General features: G+C 37.6%; 1 protein-coding gene across 2 annotated transcripts; it reads right to left on the bottom strand.

Annotated features, from left to right (window-relative positions):
- LOC121384014 (protein DPCD-like) lies at nt 1–26,590 on the bottom strand. Of its 2 annotated transcripts, none has more exons than XM_041514150.1 (6): nt 26,444–26,590; nt 22,558–22,638; nt 21,904–22,019; nt 9,277–9,410; nt 2,003–2,158; nt 1–709 (listed from the first exon to the last, which is right to left on the bottom strand). In XM_041514150.1, the coding sequence occupies exons 1-5, from the start codon at nt 26,502–26,504 to the stop codon at nt 2,026–2,028; spliced, it is 525 nt and encodes a 174-aa protein (XP_041370084.1). In that variant the 5' UTR covers nt 26,505–26,590; the 3' UTR covers nt 1–709; nt 2,003–2,025. The 2 variants fall into 2 exon arrangements, with proteins under 2 accessions (XP_041370084.1, XP_041370083.1); XM_041514149.1 differs by having other exon boundaries at nt 2,056–2,158; nt 26,444–26,589.

The raw sequence follows: 26,590 nt of genomic DNA, 5'->3' as shown, positions 1-26,590 counted from the left end.
GATATGTTTATCTGTTTAATTCAACAACAAACAAGGAAACTAAACAGTAAATACTACTTAGATCATTATTCAGTTACTTTTGTGATACATGTAAGCATATATTAAAATACATATTAGTTTTGGCAATCACACAAGTAGTAAAACTTCTGTGGGATCTTTATAAACTGAAAATAACAGTTTATAGGTATTACAAATCATGGTGGTGATGGTGATAATGAGTAATTATTATAACGGTATAAAGCTTCATGTAATATCAAATACATGCTCAAACATGAATTCAAAGGTTGTACACCCACCCTCAAAACCTGAAGTTACCTAAAAATCCATTAATATTTAGTCCTAGAGATATAATATCTTGGTTGCAAGCATAATTGTAATATTGTATTTTTAAAGTATCACTTCCTCTTAGGAAACGTCCAATCACTATTTGATTATAGCTTATTACTCAAAACAAGCAGACCAAGACGGAATACAACAACATTGTCAGGATAAACCACAGCACTTAAAGAAAATCTAACAAAGTGGAACACCATACAGGAATTATGCATATTTGATCAATCACGTGGCATGTTTAGAGTTTAATGTTGAATTGTTATCAGGTCTGTCAACTTGGATTGCAGTCAACGTCACCATCTTTTGATGCTTTCATCTTTTTTATCTCTTCTTGTAGACTTTTTTCCATATTTATAATTTCAGTTGGTTTTTTATACTGAAATAAAATAAATAATAGTGAATGACAAATAGGAATTTTCATTGTTTACAAATTTCCACAAAATTGTAGTAGACAATGACACCGTGTATATTTGACTATAAACATGTGTAATTTAAGATACAAAACTACCTACATAGTACCGGTAGCCACAGTGAAGTGTTCACTAGAATGTGAAGATGACTTGTACTTGTATGAAAAAAACCTATTAATCTGCACACTGGACATCAGAGGAAAGAAGCCACATTGTGTACGAATACACAACTGGCGAAAACTTCAGTAGATTACGACAGTTACTGTTAAATAATCCCATGTCCCATAGAAGTGTCCATTTTTATGTTTGATACACACTTTTGAATCCATTAACTCTCGTCTGATATTTTGTCCTCAATTGCAGATTTAATTGGTCGTAACCAATGATTTTTACTTACTGTCATTTGTTTATTCAGCAATTCTTTATAAAATATTACAAACTTTTTATTTTGCAGGCGATATCACCGGTTATAAAAACATTATCTTGGGTGCTAAATAATATATACACCGCCTTTACAAAAACAAAATTACTTTTTATTAGTTGGTTATATCACTGCGATCGATTCATTCGATAAAGATGAAAATAAAAAGAACAGTAGGGGATCACTTTAAATAAATCTTTATTGTTTTTCAGATACTGGTATCTTAAAATCTTTATTAAAATAATAATATTAAAACTTTGATCGGTTCAGCAAAACAAAAAACTGTGAATGTCAGACCGACAATATTTCAGTTTTAACTGACAGTGCGTACAAGATGAGGCAGCTTGTACATCGTACCAACTTTTCAGTCCCAGATACTGAGGGGGAAAATAAAGAATAGGTATTTCCACAAAGTTTACCGACACACAACGATATACAGTAACCAAGCTTGCCCCTTTTTTAAAAAAGGGTTAGGGTGTGGGTTGTCGCATGGCCACCCTCCTTTACTTTTTACCCACCAAGAATATTGTGTAACTACAGCTGAAGCATGATGGCCAATTCGACTCAGCATTCCGCGTCCACAAAGATAATGAGTATACTGTCAAAATTAATATACCAAATAAAGTGACCATATCAGCGATATAATGAGATGTCATGCCATATTTTCTACATAAAAATTATGAGTTTTGTCGAAGCAAATGAAGTTTTATAATAAGATGCCTCAACTCGTGGTAGTTTTGTTCTTTTTATTACAATTTCTACCAAGACCAAACAATGACTAGACTCACATATATGAGTGTATTGATTTCTACCAAGACCAAACAATGACTAGACTCACAGATATGATGAGTGTATTGATTTCTAGCAAGACCAAACAATGACTAGACTCACAGATATGATGAGTGTATTGTTGGCATGAGCATACTGAACCCACTTCTGGGAGATGGGCAACTGAGCCCGGTCCATGTCGGGGATGGAAAACTTCTTATAATACCTAAAATTAAATATTATTCAGTTTTATCATTCATTCACTATACCTCTGTCTTGACATACTAACGCTTAATTCCAGTCTCTACAGCAGTATATTTCATAAATAAGTTATTTTTTCCTTTGTGTGGGAGTAATGAAGACAAGTGATGGAAGTCACAAACAATTAGTTTTAAAACTCTTGTCCTAAATCCATCCGTGTTGAGACACTTTTGTGGAAGCAGGAAGGAAATTTTTTGTTTTGTTTAACCTGACACATTTTAGTCAGTTATTTAGTGTGCATAGGGATAATGAGAGGAAACATGACACATTTTAGTCAGTTATTTAGTGTGCATAGGGATAATGAGAGGAAACATGACACATTTTAGTCACAGTTATATAGTGTGCATAGGGATAATGAGAGGAAACCTGACACATTTTAGTCAGTTATTTAGTGTGCATAGGGATAATGAGAGGAAACATGACACATTTTAGTCAGTTATTTAGTGTGCATAGGGATAATGAGAGGAAACATGACACATTTTAGTCACAGTTATATAGTGTGCATAGGGATAATGAGAGGAAACCTGACACATTTTAGTCAGTTATTTAGTGTGCATAGGGATAATGAGAGGAAACATGACACATTTTAGTCAGTTATTTAGTGTGCATAGGGATAATGAGAGGAAACATGACACATTTTAGTCACAGTTATTTAGTGTGCATAGGGATAATGAGAGGAAACATGACACATTTTAGTCAGTTATTTAGTGTGCATAGGGATAATGAGAGGAAACATGACACATTTTAGTCACAGTTATTTAGTGTGCATAGGGATAATGAGAGGAAACCTGACACATTTTAGTCACAGTTATTTAGTGTGCATAGGGATAATGAGAGGAAACATGACACATTTTAGTCACAGTTATATAGTGTGCATAGGGATAATGAGAGGAAACCTGACACATTTTAGTCAGTTATTTAGTGTGCATAGGGATAATGAGAGGAAACCTGACACATTTTAGTCACAGTTATTTAGTGTGCATAGGGATAATGAGAGGAAACCTGACACATTTTAGTCAGTTATTTAGTGTGCATAGGGATAATGAGAGGAAACCTGACATATTTTAGTCACAGTTATTTAGTGTGCATAGGGATAATGAGAGGAAACATGACACATTTTAGTCACAGTTATATAGTGTGCATAGGGATAATGAGAGGAAACATGACACATTTTAGTCAGTTATATAGTGTGCATAGGGATAATGAGAGGAAACCTGACACATTTTAGTCACAGTTATTTAGTGTGCATAGGGATAATGAGAGGAAACATGACACATTTTAGTCACAGTTATTTAGTGTGCATAGGGATAATGAGAGGAAACATGATACATTTTAGTCACAGTTATTTAGTGTGCATAGGGATAATGAGAGGAAACATGACACATTTTAGTCACAGTTATTTAGTGTGCATAGGGATAATGAGAGGAAACATGACACATTTTAGTCACAGTTATTTAGTGTGCAGGGATAATGAGAGGAAACCTGACACATTTTAGTCACAGTTATTTAGTGTGCTGTGCATAGGGATAATGAGAGGAAACATGACACATTTTAGTCACAGTTATTTAGTGTGCATAGGGATAATGAGAGGAAACATGACACATTTTAGTCAGTTATTTAGTGTGCATAGGGATAATGAGAGGAAACCTGACACATTTTAGTCAGTTATTTAGTGTGCATAGGGATATTGAGAGGAAACCTGACACATTTTAGTCACAGTTATTTAGTGTGCATAGGGATAATGAGAGGAAACCTGACACATTTTAGTCAGTTATTTAGTGTGCATAGGGATAATGAGAGGAAACCTGACACATTTAAGTCAGTTATTTAGTGTGCTGTGCATAGGGATAATGAGACGAAACATGACACATTTTAGTCACAGTTATTTAGTGTGCATAGGGATAATGAGAGGAAACATGACACATTTTAGTCAGTTATTTAGTGTGCATAGGGATAATGAGAGGAAACATGACACATTTTAGTCACAGTTATTTAGTGTGCATAGGGATAATGAGAGGAAACCTGACACATTTTAGTCACAGTTATTTAGTGTGCATAGGGATAATGAGAGGAAACATGACACATTTTAGTCACAGTTATATAGTGTGCATAGGGATAATGAGAGGAAACCTGACACATTTTAGTCAGTTATTTAGTGTGCATAGGGATAATGAGAGGAAACCTGACACATTTTAGTCACAGTTATTTAGTGTGCATAGGGATAATGAGAGGAAACCTGACACATTTTAGTCAGTTATTTAGTGTGCATAGGGATAATGAGAGGAAACCTGACACATTTTAGTCACAGTTATTTAGTGTGCATAGGGATAATGAGAGGAAACATGACACATTTTAGTCACAGTTATATAGTGTGCATAGGGATAATGAGAGGAAACATGACACATTTTAGTCAGTTATATAGTGTGCATAGTCAGTTATATAGTGACACATTTTAGCATAGGTGATAATAATGAGAGGAAACCTGACACATTTTAGTCACAGTTATTTAGTGTGCATAGGGATAATGAGAGGAAACATGACACATTTTAGTCACAGTTATTTAGTGTGCATAGGGATAATGAGAGGAAACATGACACATTTTAGTCACAGTTATTTAGTGTGCATAGGGATAATGAGAGGAAACCTGACACATTTTAGTCACAGTTATTTAGTGTGCATAGGGATAATGAGAGGAAACATGACACATTTTAGTCACAGTTATTTAGTGTGCAGGGATAATGAGAGGAAACCTGACACATTTTAGTCACAGTTATTTAGTGTGCATAGGGATAATGAGAGGAAACATGACACATTTTAGTCACAGTTATTTAGTGTGCAGGGATAATGAGAGGAAACCTGACACATTTTAGTCACAGTTATTTAGTGTGCTGTGCATAGGGATAATGAGAGGAAACATGACACATTTTAGTCACAGTTATTTAGTGTGCATAGGGATAATGAGAGGAAACATGACACATTTTAGTCAGTTATTTAGTGTGCATAGGGATAATGAGAGGAAACCTGACACATTTTAGTCAGTTATTTAGTGTGCATAGGGATATTGAGAGGAAACCTGACACATTTTAGTCACAGTTATTTAGTGTGCATAGGGATAATGAGAGGAAACCTGACACATTTTAGTCAGTTATTTAGTGTGCATAGGGATAATGAGAGGAAACCTGACACATTTAAGTCAGTTATTTAGTGTGCTGTGCATAGGGATAATGAGACGAAACATGACACATTTTAGTCACAGTTATTTAGTGTGCATAGGGATAATGAGAGGAAACCTGACACATTTTAGTCACAGTTATTTAGTGTGCATAGGGATAATGAGAAGAAACCTGACACATTTTAGTCACAGTTATTTAGTGTGCTGTGCATAGGGATAATGAGAGGAAACCTGACACATTTTAGTCACAGTTATTTAGTGTGCATAGGGATAATGAGAGGAAACATGACACATTTTAGTCACAGTTATATAGTGTGCATAGGGATAATGAGAGGAAACATGACACATTTTAGTCACAGTTATTTAGTGTGCAGGGATAATGAGAGGAAACCTGACACATTTTAGTCACAGTTATTTAGTGTGCTGTGCATAGGGATAATGAGAGGAAACATGACACATTTTAGTCACAGTTATTTAGTGTGCATAGGGATAATGAGAGGAAACATGACACATTTTAGTCAGTTATTTAGTGTGCATAGGGATAATGAGAGGAAACCTGACACATTTTAGTCAGTTATTTAGTGTGCATAGGGATATTGAGAGGAAACCTGACACATTTTAGTCACAGTTATTTAGTGTGCATAGGGATAATGAGAGGAAACCTGACACATTTTAGTCAGTTATTTAGTGTGCATAGGGATAATGAGAGGAAACCTGACACATTTAAGTCAGTTATTTAGTGTGCTGTGCATAGGGATAATGAGACGAAACATGACACATTTTAGTCACAGTTATTTAGTGTGCATAGTGTGCATAGGGATAATGAGAGGAAACCTGACACATTTTAGTCACAGTTATTTAGTGTGCATAGGGATAATGAGAAGAAACCTGACACATTTTAGTCACAGTTATTTAGTGTGCTGTGCATAGGGATAATGAGAGGAAACCTGACACATTTTAGTCACAGTTATTTAGTGTGCTGTGCATAGGGATAATGAGGAAACATGACACATTTTAGTCACAGTTATTTAGTGTGCATAGGGATAATGAGAAGAAACCTGACACATTTTAGTCACAGTTATTTAGTGTGCTGTGCATAGGGATAATGAGAGGAAACCTGACACATTTTAGTCACAGTTATTTAGTGTGCATAGGGATAATGAGAGGAAACATGACACATTTTAGTCACAGTTATATAGTGTGCATAGGGATAATGAGAGGAAACATGACACATTTTAGTCACAGTTATTTAGTGTGCAGGGATAATGAGAGGAAACCTGACACATTTTAGTCACAGTTATTTAGTGTGCTGTGCATAGGGATAATGAGAGGAAACATGACACATTTTAGTCACAGTTATTTAGTGTGCATAGGGATAATGAGAGGAAACATGACACATTTTAGTCAGTTATTTAGTGTGCATAGGGATAATGAGAGGAAACCTGACACATTTTAGTCAGTTATTTAGTGTGCATAGGGATATTGAGAGGAAACCTGACACATTTTAGTCACAGTTATTTAGTGTGCATAGGGATAATGAGAGGAAACCTGACACATTTTAGTCAGTTATTTAGTGTGCATAGGGATAATGAGAGGAAACCTGACACATTTAAGTCAGTTATTTAGTGTGCTGTGCATAGGGATAATGAGACGAAACATGACACATTTTAGTCACAGTTATTTAGTGTGCATAGGGATAATGAGAGGAAACCTGACACATTTTAGTCACAGTTATTTAGTGTGCATAGGGATAATGAGAGGAAACCTGACACATTTTAGTCACAGTTATTTAGTGTGCTGTGCATAGGGATAATGAGAGGAAACATGACACATTTTAGTCACAGTTATTTAGTGTGCATAGGGATAATGAGAGGAAACCTGACACATTTCAGTCACAGTTATTTAGTGTGCATAGGGATAATGAGAGGAAACATGCTGCTGCCATGCCATGGGCTACACTTTTCAATAAGCAGCAAGGGATCTTTTATAAGCAGGATCCCACAGACAGAATAGTATGGTACACACCAGTGTTGTTAACTAGTTATGAAGCATGGTCTGGAATGTGAAATCACCCAAAGGAGCCACCGTTAGGGATCAATCGGAGATCCAGTGCTCTATCACTGGGCTATGTTCCACCCAGCACTTGTGTGGAAGCCAGAACAAAGCATCGTGTAATTACCATCGTCAGGGAATGTCGGTACTTTGAATGTATGATCAAGTGATTCAATTACAAAGCATCGTGTAATTACCATCGTCAGGGAATGTCAGTACTTTGAATGTATGATCAAGTGATTCAAGTACAAAGCATCGTGTAATTACCATCGTCAGGGAATGTCAGTACTTTGAATGTATGATCAAGTGATTCAAGAACAAAGCATCGTGTAATTACCATCGTCAGGGAATGTCAGTACTTTGAATGTATGATCAAGTGATTCAAGAACAAAGCATCGTGTAATTACCATCGTCAGGGAATGTCAGTACTTTGAATGTATGATCAAGTGATTCAAGTACAAAGCATCGTGTAATTACCATCGTCAGGGAATGTCAGTACTTTGAATGTATGATCAAGTGATTCAAGAACAAAGCATCGTGTAATTACCATCGTCAGGGAATGTCAGTACTTTGAATGTATGATCAAGTGATTCAAGAACAAAGCATCGTGTAATTACCATCGTCAGGGAATGTCAGTACTTTGAATGTATGATCAAGTGATTCAAGAACAAAGCATCGTGTAATTACCATCGTCAGGGAATGTCAGTACTTTGAATGTATGATCAAGTGATTCAAGAACAAAGCATCGTGTAATTACCATCGTCAGGGAATGTCAGTACTTTGAATGTATGATCAAGTGATTCAAGAACAAAGCATCGTGTAATTACCATCGTCAGGGAATGTCAGTACTTTGAATGTATGATCAAGTGATTCAAGAACAAAGCATCGTGTAATTACCATCGTCAGGGAATGTCAGTACTTTGAATGTATGATCAAGTGATTCAAGTACAAAGCATCGTGTAATTACCATCGTCAGGGAATGTCAGTACTTTGAATGTATGATCAAGTGATTCAAGAACAAAGCATCGTGTAATTACCATCGTCAGGGAATGTCAGTACTTTGAATGTATGATCAAGTGATTCAAGTACAAAGCATCGTGTAATTACCATCGTCAGGGAATGTCAGTACTTTGAATGTATGATCAAGTGATTCAAGAACAAAGCATCGTGTAATTACCATCGTCAGTACTTTGAATGTATGATAAAGTGATTCAAGAACAAAGCATCGTGTAATTACCATCGTCAGTACTTTGAATGTATGATCAAGTGATTCAAGAACAAAGCATCGTGTAATTACCATCGTCAGGGAATGTCAGTACTTTGAATGTATGATCAAGTGATTCAAGAACAAAGCATCGTGTAATTACCATCGTCAGTACTTTGAATGTATGATCAAGTGATTCAAGAACAAAGCATCGTGTAATTACCATCGTCAGTACTTTGAATGTATGATAAAGTGATTCAAGAACAAAGCATCGTGTAATTACCATCGTCAGTACTTTGAATGTATGATCAAGTGATTCAAGAAGAAAGCATCGTGTAATTACCATCGTCAGTACTTTGAATGTATGATCAAGTGATTCAAGTACAAAAAGTACATGCCCCAAATACTGAATTCAATAAGACAATGCTGGTACCCTTTGTTAGCAACCAGTTATTTTATTTGTCAATAACACTGTCAAAATACAAGGATTCATATATTAGCTTGTCAGGTGGACTCAAGGCAAAACCCCCCAACTAAGAACCATACAATAAGACTAGAGCGTGGAACAGTAATACAATTGTACTAATAATTTTCCCTTGTTTCAAATTCAATTAATAAAACACAATGTAGAAGAAGTAAAAAGAGAGATCGTTACTTTTTATTTGAAGTTCTAACGATGATGTGCTTGTTATCATCGTCGACTGTGACACTATAGGTCTCTATCGGGTAAGGCAGATTCCGTATTCTCCATTCAAAGTCAGACTTTTTGTCCTTTCTTGTGAATACAGGCTAAAAAGACAAATATCTACAGTAATTAATACATTGAGGATTCGCTACTCATGTTTTTTAATATGTAAAATATCAACCAAGTCTACGTTAACTGGTATTTGTTGAGGCTCTGCTTAGTAGCGAAAATGTATTGATCCTATTACACCTCTAAAATAAAATTTTAATTAGCTATAAATTTAGTAAATAAAAAATCTGAAGTCACCTCAGCGGTAATATAATAATTTGTATTCTAGAATATGTTTACAGTGGACGTTTGTCTAAGCTGGATTCAGTGAGGACTGACCTGTGCTAGCCTCCATTATAACTGGGATTTTTTCCCTTAAATCAGTCCTTTTGGAATTTTTATAAAATCCACTAACCATGGGATCAGTATTTTAAAAAATGTACTAGCCACGATTAAAAATTCACTAGCCCTACTTTACTTTACGTTAACACAATTTTACTTAATAATAGTAATAATCGGAACCTAAAGAGGGAGATAGAGCAGGATATTCATATTTACAAAATAGACTTAACTGCAACATTTCATCAAAAATAATTCCCTAGCCATCAGGCCCTAGCCCAACATTGAATATCACTAGCCATGGGAGTGGGGCTACCATAATCTAGAAGCCCTGTCTGGCATGGAAATAGTAGTTATTTACTAGCCCAACATTGAATATCACTAGCCATGGGAGTGGGGCTACCATAATCTAGAAGTCCTGTCTCGCATGGTGATAGTAGTTATTTACTAGCCCACCATTGAATAACACTAGCCATGGGAGTGGGGCTACCATAATCTAGAAGTCCTGTCGGGCATGGCAATAGTAGTTATTTACTAGCCCAACATTGATTATCACTAGCCATGGGAGTGGGGCTACCATAATCTAGAAGCCCTGTCGGGCATGGCAATAGTAGTTATTTACTAGCCCAACATTGAATATCACTAGCCATGGGAGTGGGGCTACCATAATCTAGAAGCCCTGTCGGGCATGGCAATAGTAGTTATTTACTAGCCCAACATTGAATATCACTAGCCATGGGAGTGGGGCTACCATAATCTAGAAGCCCTGTCGGGCATGGCAATAGTAGTTATTTACTAGCCCAACATTGAATATCACTAGCCATGGGAGTGGGGCTACCATAATCTAGAAGTCCTGTCGGGCATGGCAATAGTAGTTATTTACTAGCCCAACATTGAATATCACTAGCCATGGGAGTGGGCCTACCATAATCTAGAAGTCCTGTCGGGCATGGCAATAGTAGTTATTTACTAGCCCAACATTGAATATCACTAGCCATGGGAGTGGGGCTACCATAATCTAGAAGCCCTGTCGGGCATGGCAATAGTAGTTATTTACTAGCCCAACATTGAATATCACTAGCCATGGGAGTGGGGCTACCATAATCTAGAAGCCCTGTCTGGCATGGCAATAGTAGTTATTTACTAGCCCAACATTGAATATCACTAGCCATGGGAGTGGGGCTACCATAATCTAGAAGTCCTGTCGGGCATGGCAATAGTAGTTATTTACTAGCCCAACATTGAATATCACTAGCCATGGGAGTGGGGCTACCATAATCTAGAAGCCCTGTCGGGCATGGCAATAGTAGTTATTTACTAGCCCAACATTGAATATCACTAGCCATGGGAGTGGGGCTACCATAATCTAGAAGCCCTGTCGGGCATGGCAATAGTAGTTATTTACTAGCCCAACATTGAATATCACTAGCCATGGGAGTGGGGCTACCATAATCTAGAAGCCCTGTCGGGCATGGCAATAGTAGTTATTTACTAGCCCAACATTGAATATCACTAGCCATGGGAGTGGGGCTACCATAATCTAGAAGCCCTGTCGGGCATGGCAATAGTAGTTATTTACTAGCCCAACAATGAATATCACTAGCCATGGGAGTGGGGCTACCATAATCTAGAAGCCCTGTCGGGCATGGCAATAGTAGTTATTTACTAGCCCAACATTGAATATCACTAGCCATGGGAGTGGGGCTACCATAATCTAGAAGCCCTGTCGGGCATGGCAATAGTAGTTATTTACTAGCCCAACATTGAATATCACTAGCCATGGGAGTGGGGCTACCATAATCTAGAAGCCCTGTCGGGCATGGCAATAGTAGTTATTTACTAGCCCAACATTGAATATCACTAGCCATGGGAGTGGGGCTACCATAATCTAGAAGCCCTGTCGGGCATGGCAATAGTAGTTATTTACTAGCCCAACAATGAATATCACTAGCCATGGGAGTGGGGCTACCATAATCTAGAAGTCCTGTCGGGCATGGCAATAGTAGTTATTTACTAGCCCAACAATGAATATCACTAGCCATGGGAGTGGGGCTACCATAATCTAGAAGTCCTGTCGGGCATGGCAATAGTAGTTATTTACTAGCCCAACAATGAATATCTCTAGCCATGGGAGTGGGGCTACCATAATCTAGAAGTCCTGTCGGGCATGGCAATAGTAGTTATTTACTAGCCCAACAATGAATATCACTAGCCATGGGAGTGGGGCTACCATAATCTAGAAGTCCTGTCGGGCATGGCAATAGTAGTTATTTACTAGCCCAACAATGAATATCTCTAGCCATGGGAGTGGGGCTACCATAATCTAGAAGTCCTGTCGGGCATGGCAATAGTAGTTATTTACTAGCCCAACAATGAATATCTCTAGCCATGGGAGTGGGGCTACCATAATCTAGAAGTCCTGTCGGGCATGGCAATAGTAGTTATTTACTAGCCCAACAATGAATATCTCTAGCCATGGGAGTGGGGCTACCATAATCTAGAAGTCCTGTCGGGCATGGCAATAGTAGTTATTTACTAGCCCAACATTGAATATCACTAGCCATGGGAGTGGGGCTACCATAATCTAGAAGTCCTGTCGGGCATGGTAATAGTAGTTATTTACTAGCCCAACATTGAATATCACTAGCCATGGGAGTGGGGCTACCATAATCTAGAAGCCCTGTCGGGCATGGCAATAGTAGTTATTTACTAGCCCAACATTGAATATCACTAGCCATGGGAGTGGGGCTACCATAATCTAGAAGTCCTGTCGGGCATGGCAATAGTAGTTATTTACTAGCCCAACATTGAATATCACTAGCCATGGGAGTGGGGCTACCATAATCTAGAAGCCCTGTCGGGCATGGCAATAGTAGTTATTTACTAGCCCAACATTGAATATCACTAGCCATGGGAGTGGGGCTACCATAATCTAGAAGCCCTGTCGGGCATGGCAATAGTAGTTATTTACTAGCCCAACATTGAATACTAGCCATGGGAGTGGGGCTACCATAATCTAGAAGCCCTGTCTGGCATGGCAATAGTAGTTATTTACTAGCCCAACATTGAATATCACTAGCCATGGGAGTGGGGCTACCATAATCTAGAAGCCCTGTCGGGCATGGCAATAGTAGTTATTTACTAGCCCAACATTGAATATCACTAGCCATGGGAGTGGGGCTACCATAATCTAGAAGTCCTGTCGGGCATGGCAATAGTAGTTATTTACTAGCCCAACATTGAATATCACTAGCCATGGGAGTGGGGCTACCATAATCTAGAAGCCCTGTCGGGCATGGCAATAGTAGTTATTTACTAGCCCAACATTGAATATCACTAGCCATGGGAGTGGGGCTACCATAATCTAGAAGTCCTGTCGGGCATGGCAATAGTAGTTATTTACTAGCCCAACATTGAATATCACTAGCCATGGGAGTGGGGCTACCATAATCTAGAAGCCCTGTCGGGCATGGTAATAGTAGTTATTTACTAGCCCAACAATGAATATCTCTAGCCATGGGAGTGGGGCTACCATAATCTAGAAGTCCTGTCGGGCATGGCAATAGTAGTTATTTACTAGCCCAACATTGAATATCACTAGCCATGGGAGTGGGGCTACCATAATCTAGAAGTCCTGTCGGGCATGGCAATAGTAGTTATTTACTAGCCCAACATTGAATATCACTAGCCATGGGAGTGGGGCTACCATAATCTAGAAGTCCTGTCGGGCATGGCAATAGTAGTTATTTACTAGCCCAACAATGAATATCACTAGCCATGGGAGTGGGGCTACCATAATCTAGAAGTCCTGTCGGGCATGGCAATAGTAGTTATTTACTAGCCCAACATTGAATATCACTAGCCATGGGAGTGGGGCTACCATAATCTAGAAGTCCTGTCGGGCATGGCAATAGTAGTTATTTACTAGCCCAACATTGAATATCACTAGCCATGGGAGTGGGGCTACCATAATCTAGAAGTCCTGTCGGGCATGGCAATAGTAGTTATTTACTAGCCCAACAATGAATATCACTAGCCATGGGAGTGGGGCTACCATAATCTAGAAGTCCTGTCGGGCATGGTAATAGTAGTTATTTACTAGCCCAACAATGAATATCACTAGCCATGGGAGTGGGGCTACCATAATCTAGAAGTCCTGTCGGGCATGGCAATAGTAGTTATTTACTAGCCCAACAATGAATATCACTAGCCATGGGAGTGGGGCTACCATAATCTAGAAGTCCTGTCGGGCATGGCAATAGTAGTTATTTACTAGCCCAACAATGAATATCTCTAGCCATGGGAGTGGGGCTACCATAATCTAGAAGTCCTGTCGGGCATGGTAATAGTAGTTATTTACTAGCCCAACAATGAATATCTCTAGCCATGGGAGTGGGGCTACCATAATCTAGAAGTCCTGTCGGGCATGGCAATAGTAGTTATTTACTAGCCCAACAATGAATATCACTAGCCATGGGAGTGGGGCTACCATAATCTAGAAGCCCTGTCGGGCATGGCAATAGTAGTTATTTACTAGCCCAACAATGAATATCTCTAGCCATGGGAGTGGGGCTACCATAATCTAGAAGTCCTGTCGGGCATGGTAATAGTAGTTATTTACTAGCCCAACAATGAATATCTCTAGCCATGGGAGTGGGGCTACCATAATCTAGAAGTCCTGTCGGGCATGGTAATAGTAGTTATTTACTAGCCCAACAATGAATATCTCTAGCCATGGGAGTGGGGCTACCATAATCTAGAAGCCCTGTCGGGCATGGTAATAGTAGTTATTTACTAGCCCAACAATGAATATCTCTAGCCATGGGAGTGGGGCTACCATAATCTAGAAGCCCTGTCGGGCATGGCAATAGTAGTTATTTACTAGCCCAACATTGAATATCTCTAGCCATGGGAGTGGGGCTACCATAATCTAGAAGTCCTGTCGGGCATGGCAATAGTAGTTATTTACTAGCCCAACATTGAATATCTCTAGCCATGGGAGTGGGGCTACCATAATCTAGAAGTCCTGTCGGGCATGGCAATAGTAGTTATTTACTAGCCCAACATTGAATATCTCTAGCCATGGGAGTGGGGCTACCATAATCTAGAAGCCCTGTCGGGCATGGCAATAGTAGTTATTTACTAGCCCAACACTGAATATCTCTAGCCATGGGAGTGGGGCTACCATAATCTAGAAGCCCTGTCGGGCATGGCAATAGTAGTTATTTACTAGCCCAACACTGAATATCTCTAGCCATGGGAGTGGGGCTACCATAATCTGGAAGCCCTGCTTAAATCAAGTTTGGCTTCATGTAAAAAAGAAAACTCTTCTGGAAGCTTCAAATCCAGTTAAGAATCCAGATTTCATGAAAACTATTGTTTCCAGTATGTTGTCAACAAATGAGAGAACTGAAAATCCATTACTGATCATTATCTAACTTAATCCACCCATTCATGATTACTGAAAAACATCATCATCTAACTTAATCCACCCATTCATGATTACTGAAAAACATCATCATCTAACTTAATCCACCCATTCATGATTACTGGAAAACATCATCATCTAACTTAATCCACCCATACCATGATTACTGGAAAACATCATCATCTAACTTAATCCACCCGTACCATGATTATTGGAAAACATCATCATCTAACTTAATCCACCCGTACCATGATTATTGGAAAACATCATCATCTAACTTAATCCACCCGTACCATGATTATTGGAAAACATCATCATCTAACTTAATCCACCCATTCATGATTATTGGAAAACATCATCATCTAATTTAATCCACCCATTCATGATTACTGGAAAACATCATCATCTAACTTAATCCACCCGTTCATGATTACTGGAAAACATCATCATCTAACTTAATCCACCCGTGCCATGATTATTGGAAAACATCATCACCCGTGCCATGATCACTGGAAAACATTAGTGCTGCAACAATAAACCGGTATACCGGTATACCGCGATAATTGATCAGCTTGATACGAACCGCGGTACAGTTTTGCGTATCGCGATTTTTATACGCTATTTTTTTTCCTTGTATTTTATTTGACTTGAAATAGGCAAATAAACAAACAAAAACCACATCATTTTATTAATTGGTGGTGACAGGAAGTGTAACTATCACGTTAAGCGTAGTCGGCTTACTTGTTGGCATACGAAGTGATAGGTCGGTTATACTTGGTTCTGACTTCTAAACAAAACGTGTTTAATGTCCATTGAAAATAACCAGTTAACGATAATTACAAATAAATGTTTTGTTACTTACACATTATCATTCATTGTTCATTTACGTTGGAATACGGCTACGGCTATCATCTTCAAAGAAATAAACCAACAAGTGAGAATCACACTTCGCTGTTTTTCACTGAACTCGGAATACTTCAGCTAATCGTTCAAAATACCTCGGCTAATAACCTCGGCTCTGGTTTGGTCGATCTGCCGAAACATAGCGACTCAATACGTACATTTCCGTGCTAAGCGAGCAGCAACGGAAAAGCCCGATAGTAAGGATTTCCGAATGTGACAATTTATAAATAGTTTGACACCGTCACACCGGTGTTCTAGTAGACAAGTATTGTGTTAAAAAATAAAAAATATGGCCTAAAACATTTAGCCTGACAGCTGAAACTAATAAAAATCATTAAAAAGTTATGGCTTCTGTTTTCATTAAAAAAAAGACCCAACCCATAAATATTAAATTTAAATAATATCAACTATATTGCAATACATATTGCAATACGGTTTCTTATATCGCAATACGGTTTTGACCGTATCGTTGCACCCCTAGAAAACATCATCATCTAACTTACGGGATCACACCGCTATTTCAGCCAATGAGCGACGTGTAGGCGACGGATTTAGTTCCATGAAAAAAGAGTACCTCTTTTCTTTATTTTATTATGTTGGTGTCTGAACAGACTTGACAGTATGATTATGGAATATTGGAAGGGTAACATTGCCTCTTGATTTTGGCATATGAAACTGACAGATGCATATCTGCTTAGCTACAAGCAAGACCATTGTTTGCTATGCCTGTGGTACATATATTTAACGAGAGTAGCCTCCCCTCCATTAGCCCATGTGCTTAGGAGTGGATAATTGAAATTGCAGGTGGCGAAGTATCAATTTTATTTGCTTAAATCCTGTCACAGAGGCTGTTCTCTTCATGTCAGGTAGTATATAGCACCTACTGTTAATAATTTAGTCAGTGCTTGGCTCCATATTTGTACTGTCACCAATGTATAATCAATAGTGGTGAGATACCTAAACACTATTTTACCAGTGTATAGCACCGGCCCGGCCGTGACCATGTTGTAATTGGTGCAAACTTCACCATCACCAGCCATGTGCTTTCGTGTTCTCAGAGCATCGGCACACGCTAGGCTACACATTTTTGTTTCTTGAAGTGTGGTGGATATTTTAATCAGCACTAATTAGCATAATAATTAAGGAAATATAGCATGAATGCACTGTGGATAGCCACCACTTTGCATAAAATTAATAGAAACACAAGACAGAGTAATGTAAATAATTGTGTATTATGGAATGGATATATCAGACATTATAAAAATATGGCATATGGTGTCATGAATATTAGACTGCCAGGTCAGGATAAACACAAGCCAATTAATGTTCCCAGGCTTCGATACATGATTCATGTCAAATCAGTCACTTTACCAAAATCTTTTGATGTTTCTCACTTATGTCACCACAGTTTGTGTATCAATATACACCACTTAAGTCTAGAGCCACATGTAATCAATAATCAAAGGCAGCACTGTAGAAATATGGTTCCAAAGAAATGTTCAGGCCATGGTATATATCCAGATTGCATTTTATAATAGTTCAGGTAAATAAATAAATAAATAAATAAATAAATAAATAAATACATACATACATACATACATACATACATACATACATACATACATACATACATACATACATACATACATACATACATACATACATACATACATAATTATAACATATATATATATATCCGAAAGAATTCACCGAGTGTTCACAGTTTGTTGCCGACAGAGTTATAGTTCAGTTCGGGGTCGAGTAAGTTTTTTGAATATGTTATTGTCCGATGAAGTCTATCATACATATTGTATCTTTTTCTTCTTAGAGATGCCCTCCTGGCTTGGAATTGCTGTGTTCGTTGACGACTCGCATGTCTCCTGGCTATCCGCTCGATGCTCTTCAAGTGGCATATGACCGATGTTTTGTCACGTACCCCAGCTCCCACAGCTGTACATCTTTGAATGACCGAACTTGAAAACTCACCGTTCAGCATATGCACGGCACTGTGTATGGGGCTGGTGAAATTTCTATGGTATGTAACAGTTTTTGGATTTGTTCTGCTGTATGCTCTGTTGACGCTCTCACACTTTTGAGTATTTGTGTTCAGTTTAGTCTTCTCAATGGCTTTTACACCCAGTCTTATGTCTGTGCATTGTTTAATCAGTGCCTCGTCCTCTACCGTGAAATTTAACTTTGTACCGGTAGGCATGAATGTCATGTTTGATCGTCCCTTTTTCACCCCTGAGCACACAAAGGAATGTTTTCTGCATGTTGCTCCACATTTCCCAGTCACACAATATAGTATACTCGTAGCAGTGTAAGACAGTTTGCTTACTAACTTGTTCATGTTGCCGGCAAGTTGGTTGTGTGCCGATGTATATTCACTGTGGCAGCGCCGTCTCAAGTCGATAGCAAATCTTTTTTTAACCTTTTCTCGTTCCGCTTTTGTGTTTCCAGGGAACATGTCACTGAACTTGACCCTTTCTGTAAACTTCCTTTGTGATTCGGATAAATGACGGGTGTCTCTCAGATTTTTTATCTTCACTTTAGATATTTTGCTCTGGGATGACTGTAATCCGGACACGGCATGGGAATCGCCATCAGTCGTGAAGAATCCAATCGTGAGTGGAGAGACGTCTGATGAGAAGTCACTTGAACACTGAGCTGCAGAATGTTCTTCGTCTCCTATTGTGTCGTCAAGCCGGAGATTTGCTGTACAGGTACCTGCATGATCGGGGCAGAGTATTAGTCTATTTTCTCTTGCTGCTTGAAGCTCACGAGCCTTGCAGAGTTTATTTCCTGTGTAAAGTCCTACTATTTGTTTCTTGCCAGTCTCATTTGACACCATAGTGTAAGTTGCTTGTGTAGCCGGTTGAAATGGTGTTGAACCGCACCCACTTGAAAGAGGATTGTTGTACCGGCAGTCTCCTTCTATGGCAATGGGATGGTCAGCTGAAAATCCCCTATTAATGTTCAGTTGTACTAAGCCTGCTCTGCGTGTGGACATGTCAAGTTTATTGAGACTGGTTGTCACTCGTCCCACTTCGTTGGCAGTATTCTGCATTCCGCTGGTAGCTGGGGGGGGGGGGGGGGGGGGGGGGGGGGGTGTGTGTGTGTGTGTGAGACTCCAGCACACAGCATTATTCCCCGGAAACCGGTAACACCGACAGATGTGCTCTGTAGTCCTACGTGTACACCGACATTTGGCTTTGCTGATTTTGGTCCCCTCCTAGTATTCTGTGTTGTCTCTTCATACAGTTTGTATTTTTTACTTGTGAATGAACACTTTTGACATCTCAGTCTTGCATGGGTGCACAGGCCCCATTTCTGACACAAGTCTAGATTCCATGTGTACTTGCCAGTGCACCCTGGAGAAGCTAGTCTGTGGTCTTCATTACTGTCATTAAACATCTTTAGAAGCATACCACAGTGTACAATTTTGGAATCATTCATGTCCATTTTTGCTTTCAGGAACTCGCCTACCTGTGTACCACCTCCAGTTGAGATCCGTGTTGGTCGGAGAAGTCTAATGTCACTGGGAATTCCATCCGCATCCTTGACGATGTATGACTGTCTATCACAGTGGTGTACCACAGCGTTGAACTCTTCTTGACTAAGTCTCTTGGTAACTGGTATGTTGTCATCTTCAGGCTTAAGACACTTTGTTTTAGTAACACCTATAGTTCTTTTGAACAGACATTGGTGTCCCTTTTGAAAGGCACCCTTGTTGTGCAGGTTTTCTGTTGGATTTTTCTTTTTCTTCATTGTTAGCACACTGGGTGTGGTATATTCTCTTAGTATATGGAAAACTGTGAACTTTTGTATCTCTTAGCATGTAGCAGTCTTCAGTGGAATGGAACCTGTGGTGTGTGTTATGTTAATAAATACTCTCATGCAGTAAACTGATGCGTGTTCTGTTTTGAATTTGTTTATGATTGTGGTCAGTTCTCTCAGCCATCAGATACTTTAGGCTTCAGTTCACTCCCAGTTTGAAATTGCCCATGTGTCCCGTTGACAGCTGCCAGTGTGCATACTTCCCTCTCATACTGTCCCAAAATAACCTTTTTCTGGCTCACTTGAATTTGCCAAATCCAATATTTAAATTAAGTTTTTAATAAAAGTTCATGCATATGACATATTAAAATATGCCAGTACCCAGTATGGTCTTGTAATTTTAATGTGACCATTTCATAAGGTTCTGCTGTCAGTACCCCCCATTATACAACAGCAAACATTTGGAATGTCACCTCCATGTTATAACTTTGGTCAGGTGAACTTGAGGTGTGGAGAAGCTTAATTTTCTATTATTTCAGCCCAGTGTTGCTAACCCCCGGGCCAATCTTCATGGCCTCTTGCATTAATGCATCTTAGAAGACACGACCAAATTTGGTGTTTTCCTACTAGGTATGCGTCATAGTATGTCATGTGTCAAAACTGACTAGCTATCCCATTCCAAACCCCCTCTTAAGGGATCACACCGCTATTTCAGCCAATGAGCGACGTGTAGGCGACGGATTTAGTTCCATGAAAAAGAGTACCTCTTTTCTTTATTTTATTATGTTGGTGTCTGAACAGACTTGACAGTATGATTATGGAATATTGGAAGGGTAACATTGCCTCTTGATTTTGGCATATGAAACTGACAGATGCATATCTGCTTAGCTACAAGCAAGACCATTGTTTGCTATGCCTGTGGTACATATATTTAACGAGAGTAGCCTCCCCTCCATTAGCCCATGTGCTTAGGAGAGTGGATAATTGAAATTGCAGGTGGCGAAGTATCAATTTTATTTGCTTAAATCCTGTCACAGAGGCTGTTCTCTTCATGTCAGGTAGTATATAGCACCTACTGTTAATAATTTAGTCAGTGCTTGGCTCTATATTTGTACTGTCACCAATGTATAATCAATAGTGGTGAGATACCTTAATCCACCCATGCTATGATTACTGGAAAACAGGTTCTTATGGTTCAGATGATTTATAGGTTACAGAACCCAAAAGATGTTACCCATAAAATATGAAATTCTAAAGTCTGCTAGTGCTAATGTATATCACATAAACAATATCAGTCTCCATTTTTATCACACAGAATTAGGACGCTATTTCAAGGTTTTGGGTTACAAAGTACAGCGAACCCCCTCTAATCTGGACATCCATGGGACCAATTCATTTCAACTTATTTTCATGCTTATATCCAATTAAGGTTCAAGCATGCTATTGTCCTGTCTGCTGTTGTTAATTGTTAGTGAGAGAGAAATCGGTATAGTGGTCTTGCACATACCCATTGAGTTAATAAAACTCACTCTGGGTGGGAGCAGTTACCGGGCTGCGTATCCTGTACCTGCTAGCTTTATGTCCGATGGCTTAACCACGACACCACCAAGGCCGGTCATGGGACAAAGTAAATAGTCTGGAGAAGTTCTGTATTGATATTTAAAAGGGTCAGTGAAAAACGTCCGGTTTTGAAAATTTGAGGGAATTCCGCTTTACTGTGGGTTAGAGTGTTTTCACTATATTAAAGAGACATGCAACAGACTAGTAACCTGTATGAAGACAGTTGACAATAACTGCTGACAGTGATAACATATCACTGTTTGATTATTAAGAATGTTAAAACCAGTCTAAATCCCTTTCCCTAATTTTTTTTAATTATAGTAAACGGTATAATTATTTTTTTCAGTTATTTTTATTTAAACTGAAAAGGAAAACCCAGACAAATGGTAAATATAAAAAGTACAATACAGTGAGGTAAGATTACAGTTTTAAAAGGGGTGGGTGCCAAATGAACTACAGCATTATGAGTCAATTTCCAAGGGCCAGAGCTCTGGCTACCGTGCCTTGTTAATCTTACTGATGCAGTTTCATTTTAGACATACATTTGAACTGCTTTCCATTAAACCTTCAGCTAGTTGTTGTCGTAACGACTGGTCGCCAACCTCAAAGTCCCATTTTCCTTCTCCACCTAATGTACCTTTTCTTTTCCACTTTCGGACTGAAAATAAGAAAAATTTGTCGAAAATTTTCACCACTTAAAATATAAAGCACTAATGAACAAAAACATGAAAGAAAGATAAAGCTAAAAAGGATTATATTTCTATAAATCTCTGATGAATAAATACCTGCACATGTACAATGTAGGTCATGCAAAATAATGTAACTTACACCGATTCGTTTATTTTTTAAATTTATATTTGAGAAATAATGTATTTTATTTGTCAAAATTTCACAAAGTATAGTATAACTTATGCAAATATAAATAAGCAAGTGCCCATCCTGTGAAAATTGTATTTAAATGTAATGTTTCTGCTGACAAATAAACTTGTATGCATGAACATTCAAATATACCAAATGTTGGTAATATTGTAAGTACTGACTGTCACTTATACATGAAATTATATCTACCGGTAACGTTAATTAATAAATGATTTAAACTTTTTATTTAGTAACCATCAGTAGTAATATTGTTAACATTAAATTTCATTACAAAAATTAATTGACAGTAGCAGAAGAGTAAATCATTAACTACTTACTAATCAGTTCATTGTCTGATAAATTGTATTCTTCAGCTAACTCTGTGCCATCAGAGAAAGTAAAATGAATTTTCCTTCTTCCTGGAAGACACATAAAATTCTGATTAACAAAACATACCATTTCTGAAACAGCGAAACATATAACATTACGTGAAATCAGTTATTTTTCCTAAAAATACTTTCTATGTACAATAGTCCAATACATGTACATCTGCCATCAACTGAATTTGACGTCAGATTCACGTCCATACACTATTTTAAAAAATCCCCCCCCCCCCTTAGTAATATGCCACCTACTGTTTGTTTACATTCCCAGTTTCAGTTAGATGTGCAGACAGTCGAGCAGCCAAGAAAGTTTAAATATATTAAATATTTTGTTACGTTTTACTTTCAAAATTCCTACACACGAACCAAAATAGGGCAAAAACAAACGACCCATATTTATATAAAAACACTTGTAGTTTTTGTAATTTATGACATCAAGTATATATATATATATGGCAAAGTGTCATCTGCATGTACTTTTTATATTTACATACATGTACTAGTGAGTGACATCAGTAAAAGTGTGAGGTCACACACCAATCGTATTTTTTATGCAAGCAAATAAGGACTCTAAAAATGTAAAATAGGATGTAGATTAATATCGAGTTTTACATTAAAAATATGACTATTATAGTAATTGTATAATCAGTATTCAATTTGAATAAATATTAAGTTAATAATAGTTAGATAAAAAATCACTATGCAACAATCTGCTGACTGCTAAATGTATAAAAATAATTCCTTTTTTATTGACTTCTTTCCGGAATTCTTCCATGCAAATGTCACCTACATAGTTCAGGCCTTTGAGAATTGAATATTTGCATAAACCATTTATGGGTTATGCAAAATTAAATTCAAGTAACCCATTTTCTTTTTGTGTAACCTCTTATGTCCATGTAATTAATGTTCTAAGTTTAATGTGCACACGAAAAAAACGATCGTTCTCACAATTTTTTAAAGGTCTGTGTTTTGTTCTTATGTTTTGTGCTTCTATACTTGAAAATACTAAATAACGTGATTCAATAGAGTTATGTTTCTTCATTCAGTGAACGCTGACTCAAGACTGTAAACATGTATCCACTTCTGATTGCATAAATTCTGTAGATTTCTTTGCATTGTTGGTTCAGCCTCAGATGAAGTTATTAAGTATATATAGCTACAAGGACATATCTCCTTGGTGCTCCTGTGGAGAGGTGGTTCAATACGGAGAAAAAGAAGGTAGGCAAAACAATGAAAAAGTTTCTTCAACTAATAATCATAATACAATTACAAAGCATTTTAAAAATATAGTAATATATAATAAATAAAATTATTAAGGAGGTTTTTTTATTTGGCATGAGTTCGACCTGTATCCACCTTTCAATTTCAATGATTAAGGTTAGTTTTAGATTTAGGGTCAGTCTTTAGAAAAATTAGAGCCTTGATATCGAGGGGGGTACAGGCTAAAACGGAACCATGCCAAAACGGAACCATTGTGGCCACACTGTTTATGTAATGTTACTACTAATATTACGTATTAATAGATTATAACGTGATGTAAATACGTAAATTAAGAGCGCCAAGTGCATTACTTATTTTATTGAGAAAAATAAAAGTTCACAAGAACTCTCCTCAGCAAGATTGGTGTCTGGCTCTTGTCAGAGGCGACTCCCAATGGGAGTGTGCTTGAACAGTTATCTGATGGAAGCACGTAAATAAATTTTTCTTTTAATAAATAACTTTTCATTTGAGTCAAGTTGTTTTGTTGGGGTTTTTTGTCTTATTTACTATTCTTCAAATAAAATTCAATTATGGTGCCATTTTAGCCATCATAGGTTCATAAGGAGCCAAAATCTTACCGGCTCTGCACAGGGCGGTCTTCCACAGGACGGTTCTGCACAGGATGGTCTATAGTATACGCTGCAGTGACCGGTTACCAGTCATTTGTCTACACATGTACTAAGATATGGGGGTGGGTGGAGAGTCAGTAATAATAAAGAAAACATATGTATATTGTGGATAATACTCAATAAAATATATATGTTTATATGTATAACGTGTGCGTGTGTGAGTATTAAACGGCTCTATACAGGTCGTTCCTACACAGGGCGGTTCTGCACAGGACGGTCTATAGTATAGTGTACTAAGATATGGGGGTGGGTGGGTGGAGAGTCAGTAATAATAAAGATAATAATCAATAAATAACGTGTGTATATATATATATATATATAACAAAATAATAATATAGTGACGACGGCTCTGTACAGGACGTTCCTACACAGCACGGTTCTGCACAGGACGGTCTATAGTATACGCTGCAGTGAATGGTTATGAGTTGTTGTTTGTCTACACGTGTACTGAGTTATGGGAGGGGGGGGGTGAGAGTCAGTAATAATAAAGAGAACATATGTATATTGTGGACAATACTCAATAAAATAAAAAAATGTGTATTTACTTTTCCCAATTAGAAAAAATGCAACAAAACACATTCTGATATTTAAAATATTACTTTACTGTTAAAACAAAATTATACATAATTTCAAGTCACTCAGAAACCCGCAAACACTCTCCGTAATTTAAAAAAGTACTTTCTGGTTCCTTTCTTATTGAAATGAACGCCATCTTTGTGGAACTCGGCCGGGTATTGAATGTTCAGACCAATCACACGTTTTCCAAACTTTTTCCTGAGGTGTCTGTTGATAGAATTTCTCTGCTTACAATAAGCTCTTCAGGTAAGCCCGGGAGATTTCTTAAAGTTTCCTCGTCTGCTAATCTCTACGAAATATACTTCTTCAACTCCGAGTCGTTTGAACGATTGTTCTACTGCGCACAATTTATCAAATATATCTTTTGGTGAACTGCTCCCAGAACAAACAAAGCGATTTTGGCCATTTCTAAGTATATATATTATCGATCTCAAAACGTGTTCTCTATAAAAGGTTTAAAAGGTAGTGTCTTTGTTACTCTTTTATGTATTTCTGTTTCAATTCAATCTTCAATTTAAATGCTATGTGTGTATGTATATAGATGTATATAGATATTGATATAAATATATAGGTATAGGTATAGATATAAAGGTCTAAAGGTATGTATATGTATATAGCTATAGATATAAATATAAATATATAGAGATATAAATATAGGTATAGGTATAGGTATAGATCTACAGGTATGTATTGTGTTTGATGAAATGAATACTGAGATGTAGCAACCGGGAATAAATATTGTTTAAACCATATCTTTAATTACAATTGTGAGCTTTAATCTCTCAAGCTATACATGTCCAGCATTCGATGAAAGAACACGTTTCCCAGTACTTTTTTTTACCTTTTAAAAAGGTTTTTCTACTGGGTTTTTCGTGTCGGGCTGCAAGTTATTAACCTTGTAAATAATTTAAATAACTTTAATTAAATACTGTTATGCTTCGTGTGTGTATATATGTATATAGATATAGATATAAATATATAGAGATATAAATATAGGTATAGGTCTAGACCTACAGGTATGTATTGTGTTTTATGAAATGAATACCATATCTTTAATTACAATTGTGAACTTTAATCTCTCAAGCTATACTTGTCCAGCATTCGATGTGTATATATGTATATAGATATATTGTATATATTGTTTCTGTATAGAATTATGTACGTGTATAGAATTATGGGGAAAATATCCGCCCGGTACCCCCCTCCCCCCCCCAACCCCAACCCCAACCCTAACCCCTAACCCAACCCTAATTGGATATTATACCAAAATATTTTTCTAAATATTTTATGGGAGCAGAACTTAAATAATGTAATTAACAGTGCTAAATGATCCTAATGAATTGTAAAAATACGTAAAACTAATTAAATAAAATTACCGTCCTGAATAATACAAGTTTTATGGGAAGATTTCAGCTTTTCCAGCCAAGCGGACGCCATGTTGTTTATTGGTGACGGAATTTGTACACCTTGCAATGTTGTCTACTCGCGGAAATATCCGAAATGAAACATACCGCCCATTTTCG

The sequence above is a fragment of the Gigantopelta aegis genome, chromosome 10 (genome assembly GCF_016097555.1).
Source record: "Gigantopelta aegis isolate Gae_Host chromosome 10, Gae_host_genome, whole genome shotgun sequence".
Classification (NCBI taxonomy): domain Eukaryota; kingdom Metazoa; phylum Mollusca; class Gastropoda; order Neomphalida; family Peltospiridae; genus Gigantopelta; species Gigantopelta aegis.
This window is presented reverse-complemented; position numbering and strand designations above follow the sequence as displayed.

Bases quoted from the DNA above. Each gene is read 5' to 3' on its own strand.
- LOC121384014 (XM_041514149.1), bottom strand. From the start codon at position 26,504: ATGGCGTCCGCTTGGCTGGAAAAGCTGAAATCTTCCCATAAAACTTGT. The intron at 22,020-22,557 runs GTAAGTAGTTAA...TCTTATTTTCAG, and splicing joins ATCAGACAATGAACTGATTA to TCCGAAAGTGGAAAAGAAAA. The intron at 710-2,055 runs GTGAGTCTAGTC...ATTTTATTTCAG, and splicing joins ACAATACACTCATCATATCT to TATAAAAAACCAACTGAAAT.